Genomic DNA, 9,656 nt, shown 5'->3' on the forward strand with positions numbered 1-9,656 from the left:
TTAAACCCCACTGCCCTGCCGCCCTCCCCGGGGGCCCGGTGCCGCTCCCCGGGGTCAGCACGACCCTCGCCCCTGCCCGGTCCCTGCCAGCCTTGCCCGCAGCGGGGGACCCGTCTGTCACCCCTCGAGGTGACGGGCAGCCCGGAGCCCTCTCCGCCGGCACCCGAGGGGCACAGCGGGATGGGGACACTGAATACCGCCTCGGGATGCACTTGAGAGGGGCCGACGAGGGCTAATGTCCCTATTCGCCTATGGCCCGAGCCGAACTAAAGCAGCGCACGGGCAGCGGATCCCCCGCCCCGCCTGGGATGCGCTGAGCGCGGGCGGGCTCAGGCGGGGGCAGCGCCCCGGGTGCGGGTCCCCTCTGGGATGCGCTGAGCGGGGCCGGGGGCGGGCCGGGGGCAGCGCCCCGGGTGCGGGTCCCCTCTGGGATGCGCTGAGCGGGGCCGGGGGCGGGCTGCGGAGGAGCCGCCGCTCGGGGGAGGGGGCAGCGCGGCCCCTTTATCCGCCCCGCCCGGCGGCCGCCCTACAACCCACGGGACCCCCGCCCCCGACAGCACCCCTGCGCCGGCCGGAGCTCCGCGGTGCCGCACGTCCCACGGCCGGAGCTCCGCGGNTCCGCGGTGCCGCACGTCCCACGGCCGGAGCTCCGCGGTGCCGCACGTCCCACGGCCCGGGCCCGCGGCGGAGCCGGGAGCGCAGGCGGAGGGAGAGCGGCGCCGAGCGCTCCGGCCATGGGCAGCGGGCGGGCGCTGTGCGCGCTGCTGGCCGCTGCCCTGCTGGCCGCCCACGCCTTCCCCCAGACCAACATCAAGATCAGCCAAGGTGAGTGATCGGCGGTGGCCGCGGTGATTTAATCGTGATGGTGGCGGCAGGGAAGGAGCATGTGTGCCGCCCGCAGAGCCTGCAGCTGGCGTTCCCCGGCCAGGCTGCTCCAGAAATCCCTGACTTTGTTTGAAATCAGCTTTCTTCTTCACCACGGGGATGTGCCAAGGGCAACCCCTGTCCTTCTCTTCGGGATGTCAAAAGTCTCTGGGCTGGCTTTGTTTCTGTGTGTCAGCATCTGCTCCTTCGTCTTTGCCAAAATGTGCTGCTGTGGCTCGGGGCCATGGTCCTGCCTCTGGCCCCGCCGTGGGTCCGGTGGCAGGAATCACTCACTGCACGAGGCRCACACATGAAGGGTGCAGGGTTGTGGCCATGCAGCCCAGCAGGACAGGCTGAGGGTCATCAGGGCTCCTCGTTTTTTCACAATTACTGCACGTGAAGCGAACACGGGATTCTCCTTTATTCCCCTTCTTTGCTCTGAGCTGCTGCTGACTGCTGTATGTCTCTTAAGTTTTTTTCCAAACTTTTCCACGGTGTTGGTGCAAGTGAGAGTTGCTGCTCCAAGTTTGCTTGCACACTTAGGTTTGTTGGAGCTGTGGGTGGAAAGGGACTCCTTAGGTGTTGTTCAGTGAGATCGTGAGAAAAAGGATCGATACAAGCCTGGCTTTCCTGCCAGATGCCTAATCCATGGTAGCTTTGCCAAAACTAATTAAGGAGGAAAAAAAMCTTCTGCAAGATAACTCCTGTCTGTCCGTGCCAGCTGCAGGAGTGCTGCTGCTGGTATTGGCTATAGCCTCACAACTCCAAACATACCTGGCAGAGGATTTGAAGCTGTAAAACCAGCTTGGTTYTATTAAAGCATTTTAAAAAGAAAAGCCCTCAGTGTGAGAGGAATGTCCCTCCCAATATGCTTCAACTATGTTTAATATTTTACTTGGAAACTTGTGACATGCACCTTAAAAACACTTCCGGGTGTGTAAAATACTGACCAGTTATGAGACCCATGTCCATGAGTGGATATCATTCCCTGCAGCTCCATACAACCTCTGGATACACAGAGACCAAAGACCCTCCACTGATCACTTCCTTCGAAGGTGGAGTCTCAGTGTGAGACTTTCATCTGTTAATGAAAGACAAATATTGCAAGTAACACGAAGGTGGCATTGTTTGCCCATGGTGACTATAATGTCAGGGCTTAAGGACTTGCTTTTAAAGCCACGRGTGAGCTGAGGTTTCCCAGCATCACACAGCAGCACCTAGCCCCGGACACATGCTCCTGCCCACCAGCCCCTTGTTTAAATGCTCAATTCTTGGGTTTACACAATACAGAGGATCGGTGGGTTGGACAGCTGACTCAGCTGGCGCTCCCAGCTTAGCCACAGGCACTTTTGGCTGAAGTTACCCTTGTGGGTGGTACTGGTGGTCCCCTGTCCCAGTCCTGTGGTCTCACRCATCCCCTCTAACTCCCCACAGCTCCAGCAGTGCCAGCCCTGGGTAAAGCCCTGCTGCTGGTCCTTCCCATGGCCTGAGCTGCGAGAGGTGACCTGGTGTTGGTGAGCACCAGGACACTCACCCTGAGCCCCAGTTCTGCCAGCTGGGATCACTGTCACCCCCACAACACTCAGATGCTGGTGAAGGGGCTCTGCCCCGGGAAGGACCCAGACTTCCATGTGACAGGGATCTCCTCAGCTCTTCTCTGTTGACATTCATTTCAGATGATCCTTTTGGGCATTGATGGATGCCCTCCAAACCCAGCTGCCTGCCAAGAGCTGAAGAGCTTCACTTGCTTTCTCAGGTCTCAGGAAGCATTAGTTTATGGATGTGCCAAGTGGTTGCCTCCTAGCAYGTCTAAGATTTTAGAAAAGCTTTCAGCCGTTGATGAAACAGACTCTTTGATGCTCTGCAACAAGAAGAGTATCTTTTGCCAGCACTGACCAGACCCAATCTGCTGTTTAAAGCCCCTTGATGGAGCTRCAGCCCCTCAAGAGCCTTCCTTGCCTGGGCATCTCTTGCCAACCTTGTCCTAGCCCCAAATTTCACATCTCAAATCTACAGATGCCTGAAAGTGAAACTGCTCTTTGCCAGCWGAGTTGATGGGATGAGCCGCTGGGGGTAGTTTTTATCCAGTAGYATCCTGAAATGAAAAAAAAAGCCCTTGTGAAACTGGCTAGGACTTTCTCAGTTAATTATTTCTAGTTGGAAAGAGGGGGAAGTGAAACTTTTTCGGCTGAGCAGTGCCAGCTTCTGTAAGATTCTGATAAGTGATTTGCCTGGTGGTTCTACAGTGGGTCTCAGCTAGTAAATAAATAAAAAGGCTCCAGTTTGTCACTGACACAAATGCAGAGAGCACAAGACTTTATTTCTGACCCCAAATATTTTTTTCAGCTTTTCTGAGTTAGTAACAGCTGCTTGATCTGAGTCTTATCCMAAGCCAAGTCTGGACATCTATTTTGCTGGTGCTGCATAAACAGGATCCTGCTCTTAAAACTGCTGCACTGCACATATGCAAAGGGAAAAGGGGTTCTTATCATCATTTTTCACCAAGAATTTGGAGACAAATGGATGAACTGACTTGGGGGAACCCCCATCCTGCAGACACTGCCTGTGCTGCTCCTGCCCAGAATGGAGCAGCTCATGCTGCCGGGATGATGTTTTGTTAGTGTGCTTAAAAGGGAGGATCAGGCCTAAAACGCCCCAAAATGCTTTCCCTATCCCTTTCTAGATCAAAATACCACACGCAGCTGCTGGCTTGGGTTGTGAGGCTTTCCTGTAGAGCCATGAGTAGGGCCCTATACTCACAACCATACATCAGATTTCTTATGGCCTTTCTGCTAAAAATGTTCCAAATAAAGCAGCTCCCCTAATWGTTCCTGCCTGCAAAACTGGGAGCAGTAATTCTCCTCCAAAGAGACAGCCAAAGCCTCTGATCCTGACCTAACAGAAAAGATGCTAATTAAAAGCTGACCTCCCGTATTTTTCTTTTTGGTATATTTAACCTTAAATTCCTTCAGACACCTCTGGCTCACTGAAGCTCGTCAAATAAATGCAATCTAATGGGAACCAGTATGGAATAACAAAGGAGGACTGTCTCAATTTCTGACTCGGTTTCAGCTGCTCTGAACAAACATGAGGGTGATTTTCCCTGGCTACTGGGGTGCCGATGGCCCGGCTGTGAACAGGACACTGGGACACTCTCTGCAATTAGCACTTCAGAGTGAAGGCTCTGTTTACTGGGGATGCTGCTGGGTTAAATCCTGTGAATTTTGCCACCACGCTGCCAGAGGTGAGGAGTTTAAGGCACTACAATAAAATCCCAGTTGCTGGGGCCGGTGTGGCACAGATCTTCGGGCTGTCGTTGGCAGGAAGAAATGGCAACCTGGAGTCTCTGCGAGCCAGGATGAGATCCAGCCCTGTCCTTAACGGGGTACATGCCTCACCTGTGACCTGGTGCTAAAGCTGAAGCCTCATCCTGTAGGTTTGACCCTCTTTCCTTGTTCTGCTTTGTTTCTGGTGGAGGCAGGGAAYCCTGGTCAGCATCATGAGGTGAGGAGGCTTTGGCTCCCAGGAATAACATCAGTTCTCGGCATTCCTGGTTCTGCTCTATTGCTACAGTAAAATAATTTGCATTTCCTAGGGCTGTCCTAAGGTTTTTCCCCRGCTATGGCTAGTTGTCAATCAGAGAGTTGAACTTTCCATCACAAATGAGCTGAGTGCATCTCAGCCCCTCTCCCCAAAAGCTATTTTGCTCTTCCAGCCCAGCATGCCTTATCTTTTTGCCTCCATAGCCCACAATTAGGGCTGATAAGGATGGGAGAGCCCCTTGAGCCCCTCAAGGATTTGTTGCTGTAGGGTGCAGCACTGTCCCCAGTCTCGGTTCCTCTGGAGGGATGGCTGGAGGTCCCAGGGCAGGTTGATGGGGTGACAGCCCCACAGGGCTTGGCAGTTGACTTGGCCTTGCTCAGGAGGGAAAAAAAGGCTCTGTGCATTTGTGGTTTGTCACCTGGGGAGGGGGGTGTGACAGCAGGTACCTGGGGGCTGGCTGGTGGCCATTTGTRGAACACTCAGAGATCCCCATGTGGAAAGAGCTGATGAAAGATGAAATGGTCACCCAGAGCTGTCACACTGGCATAGGGAAGGATTTGGCTCCATGAATGCTCACACAGCTGGATTYACCTTGCCTCCCTTTTTCCCCACACTGTTGCTTCCCTTGCCCCAGCCACATCCCTCACTGCTGCTGGCAGGATTTTGCTCTCCTCAGCCTCAGGAAAAGCCATTCCCCCGACCCTCAGTATGGCAGGCACCACCCTGACCTCTCTGGGCTTTGAGCCTGTTATCTGCTTGGATAGTCTGATGGCATCTGACATCTGCCGTCACCCCCTGCACACCCACCCTGCCCACTGCCCTGCTCTCTTCCACAGCGGCGCTGACCCCAGACCGCAGCTCCGCAGGGATGTGGGGACTGGCTCAGGGGAGCTGGCAATTCCTCCACCTTCAAAAACCAGCAGCTGAGAGAGTTAAGTCTATGTGCCCCAAGATTTGAGGGTCCCGAGTGCTGCATCCTCCCCACACATGGGGCAGCAGGGCACAGAGGAGGTTGGAGCAACATGTTAATGCCACAGCCACGTTTAGACAGTGGCAGCTACAAAGGCTCCAGAACAACATCCTGCCCTCACAACAGCTTCTTTTGGAGCAACTTCCCCACTGTGCAGAACAGTGGCAGGGGAGGAGGAACAGCTCGGTGGCCCCAGCTCTTATCTGGTGGTGGAGGCGATCGGCAGGCACCAGCTATTCCTGGCCCAGACCCAGCGTGTGCCTACGTGCATGGCTGCATCCCGGCCACGGATGGGATGGGATGGGATGGGATGGGATGGGATGGGATGGGATGGGATGGGATGGGATGGGATGGGATGGGATGGGGGCGGTTTCCTTGCAGGGAGGAGGTGCAGGCTGTCCTTGCAGGAGGGCAGAGCACGGCCATAACCCCGCAGCCCTGGCTGTCAGCTCCCATCCCAGCACAGTGGCTCCAGTCGTGCCTGATGGAGACAAGAGGAACCCTTATCTTGGTTTCCCCAGTAGCAAATGTCGGTGCCTTTATTTTAAGCATCCTCTACCTTAAATGGTGTCAAGCTGGCTTGGAATGTCCCTCCTGATTTAGGCAGATGGTAAAACGGAGAGACCCACAACTATGTAAAGCATATTTTGACTTTTGCAAACTTTTGACAGCTCCTGCAGCAGTTGTGTTTTCCCTGCTTGTGTTTGGTGTTTTTTTGCCTGGTGAGGTGGGGGAGCAGGGCTGGGCACTGCTGCCTCCACGCCCTGCTCAGCACCAGCTGCCGGACATCCTCTGCTCTGCCCCCAGCTTTGCCCGAGCCTGTCCAYGCCTACTCCTGCCCACTCTTCTGGACAGAGTACGAAGGCCACTGCTACCGCTACTTCCCCATCAACAAAACGTGGGCTGAAGCCGACCTCTATTGTGCCGAGTTCTCCATTGGCATCAGATCAGCCAAGCTGGCCTCCATCCACAGGTGAGGTGTGCAGAAACGTATCACCCCACACTGGCATGGCGTGGGGAGGAGGGGAATTGGGGACACAGTCCCATTCCCACAGCACAACCTCTGTGTCATGTTCCAGGCTCATGTTCCAGCCCACAATGCCCTCTGCACCAGCGGCCCAGTCAAATCTGGTGCCTTGTCACACAGAAGTGATATAGAAAATAAATACATTTTCCTGGATTGGCAGGAGCACTGGCATAGCATTCCCTAAATTTCCCCAAACTGTGTTTTTTACTGTTGAAAAAGGGATGGAAATATGATTACACAGGCTTTTTGCCCCATTCCCTCTTCCCCAGTTCTCACCAGCACTATATTCCTCTTGCACAGACCTGGAAAAGTCATCAAGAGCAGTAATAAGAGGGGGACCCATTTGTCCAGGGGTCCTGTGGGGAGGTGAATGCTTAGGAACAAGCCTGACCATTTGCTGACACGTCCCCTTGATGGCCCCATATTGTTCTGTTTTGCCAGCTGGGAAGAAAATGTCTTTGTGTATGACCTGGTGAACAGCCGTGTGCCAGGCATCCCCACCGACATCTGGATGGGACTCAATGACCTACGGCAGGTGGGATCTCCCTGCAATCACGTGGGAAATGGCTCTGGCAAATTCACCTCGCTGTTTTCCTCCTGGAAAGCCACTTGGTTTTCTTCTGTGCCCCTTATAGCCCCATGAATTAGGAGGTGGCAGAGGGTCTGTGGTACAGCACATAGAGAAAGTTGCCATTTCATCCCTTCCAGTCTGCTTTTAAAAGAGAAGTGTTATTAGAATTAATAGATTAATCATTAATAGTCACTCATTTCACATTTTATTACTGGATTAATAGAAAGGGTATTGTACTGCTGGTCCAAGAAGAGCAAATAAGCTGAAAAGGTCTTCAATGTCAAAGATGACCAAGTTCCATTGCTCACTTGGGATAGTCTGTGACTTTTGAAACCTGACATGTTGTAAATATATAGTCTAATATGTTAGATAGAAAAATGGAGGCCATCAGGAGAACAGTTTCATGTCAGGAATTTTTTTTGTAGATACTGAAAGAGGAATGGAAAATAAAGAGGAAAAGGAACACAGAATTGGTTGGGGGTGTTAAAAAATATATAGATTTATTTTCTAGGCTTCCCCTGGTGAGTACAGTGCAAAATCAGGGGCTGTTCTTGGCATGATTTCAGTTGTAAAACCCGAACGTGCTGTTTGGTCTTTGCTGAGTGGTGACAGTGTGTCCCTGTGTCCCTGGGCTGTGTGGCACTGGCGATGGGGATGGGCACTACATGGGAGCGCCTCCCACCCTCTGCAGTCGCAGTTCTGTGCTGATGGCCTTTCTCCTCTGGCCTCATGCCAGGAGGGTCACTTTGAGTGGACAGATGGCTCCTCCTACGACTACCACTACTGGGATGGCAGCCAGCCTGACGATGGGATCCACTCCATCCCAGAGGAGGAGGACTGCGTGCAGATCTGGTACCGACGCAGCAGCGGTGAGTGCCTAGAGTGCTTTCAGTGTTATTTGCATGGCAATAAATCTAACCCGCCCTGGCTCCTGCTTTTGTGAAGAGGTTGCTGGCAGGAAGAGGATTTGCATTTTATTTTTTTTTTATTTTTAATTTTTTCATCTTATTTTCCATTTTTCTTTACAGTGAAGAGGTGTGTTTTCCCTTTCACCATGCACATACATGCACACATACCCATTTTCCCTCTGTTCCCAGCCCATCTCCCTCTCCCATCGTAGCAGCAGGACAGGAGCATCAGCCACCTTGAAGAATTACCAAATTYAGTCAAAGGTCACATTTTGCCCTTTCCCCTCCCACTCGGGAAACCCATGGAAACACTCATTGGTTGTCCAGTGTTTTTCTCCCATGCTTGGGCAAGGGCATATTGCTGAAGTGGGACAAGACCCTCCCTATGCAAAAATTGCACTTCACACCCTCACTGCCAGTGAGACCAGCCAGGTGTGTCCAGACCCCCCAGATGTACCTAAAGGTCCTGTCCATGGGCAGCTTGCTGATATTTTGGGGGTACAGGACTGTGTTTGCAGCTGCCCCTTCACTGCCAAGTCCAAGCCGGGGCCCGGCCTCCCCTCCCACATCCCCTGGATGGGAGGGGGATGCAGGGAGGAGGCTTGGCTGTGAGTGGCACAAATTGGAGCATGTCCAGGGAAAGCCTGTCACAATGGCAGGAGGTCCTGGTCCCAAGGGCAGTGCATAGTTACCTCCTTGTACTTTKTTCAGCTAATGCCTTGTTTTTTGGGGGGGGTAGCCCTGCGCTCCTGGAACGACAATGCCTGCAGCAGAGCCTTCCCCTTCGTCTGCAAGATCCCCTCACTGGCCCTGGACTGAGGCTGCTGGTGCTGCCCACACTCTCCTCTTTTTGGGTCAACTCTTCAGCTGTGCCGAGGAAGAGCAGTCAGGACATGGCATGGGTTGGGAGAGCCATGGAGCTGCTTGGATCCCCAGCCAGCCCCTGGCTGCCAAATCCCTCCTGGGAGTATGGAGGGAATGAAGCTGGCACTCAATGGTGACAGGAGCCACGTTCAGCAGCAAAGGAGCCCCCAAGCCCAAGTCTTGCTTTGGGTTTCATATCAGCTATCACAGTGTGTTGAAGGAAGTCCATGATTTTACCAATACACCAAACTGTTAGCACCCAAAATAGCTGTGTGTAGGAAATGCTTTTGCCTGTTGATCTGGGAAGAGCGGAGAAGTGTTATTTTCTGTTAAGTTATGCAAAATGCCTCTYGTCCCTGTTATTTTCTCTCTGCTACAATAAACGACAAACAGCAGGTGGAGGCTCCACTGTCTTTCTAACCCTGGAGTAGCACCAACTCTTGGGGACTTGGGGTTTCGTGAAGAAGTTGTTTTTTCCCCAGCCTGATCTGTATGACACAGGTATGTTGGGGGCAAATGGATACCTGGAAACATTTATGTTGTTGGCCCCGGCTGTTTTTTGGGGTCCCTGGCTCAGCCTGTGTGCTCACCCTGCCCTTCTCCTGGCCTCCAGCGAACACAGAGTCACCATGGTGGGTGTGCGGGGCCCGTGAGTGCTGCCCAGCTCGGCAGCAGCCCTGAACAGGTGGCTGGGTGAGCAGGGTTTGGCCAAGCCGCTGGAGGGCAGGTGAGGGGCTGGCACACACCAGACAACACTCTCCTGGGTGGGGGGAGCTTGCAGTGTTGCTGCAACCCAGTTTCCCAGCTGGTGTCCTCCCTAAGTCCTTGTTGATGTCCTCCTCTGCTGCGCTGGCACCACAGAAGTACTTCTGTCTGCCAGGTAGGTAATTTTGGGAAGGTGTGTGAGGT

The 9,656-nt window shown here is 53.5% G+C and overlaps 1 protein-coding gene across 1 annotated transcript; it reads left to right on the forward strand.

Annotated features, from left to right (window-relative positions):
- The first annotated feature begins 734 nt into the window (after positions 1 to 734).
- Positions 735 to 9,128, forward strand: CLEC19A (C-type lectin domain containing 19A). Its single transcript, XM_057384158.1, has 5 exons — positions 735 to 825; positions 6,185 to 6,350; positions 6,846 to 6,939; positions 7,712 to 7,844; positions 8,623 to 9,128. Exons 1-5 carry the CDS (start codon positions 735 to 737, stop codon positions 8,700 to 8,702), a joined length of 564 nt encoding a protein of 187 aa, XP_057240141.1. The 3' UTR covers positions 8,703 to 9,128.
- The last annotated feature ends 528 nt before the right edge of the window (positions 9,129 to 9,656 follow it).

This window comes from Malurus melanocephalus, unplaced genomic scaffold (genome assembly GCF_030028575.1).
Source record: "Malurus melanocephalus ecotype Western Australia unplaced genomic scaffold, MMel_1.1 scaffold_689, whole genome shotgun sequence".
Taxonomy (NCBI): Eukaryota; Metazoa; Chordata; class Aves; order Passeriformes; family Maluridae; genus Malurus; species Malurus melanocephalus.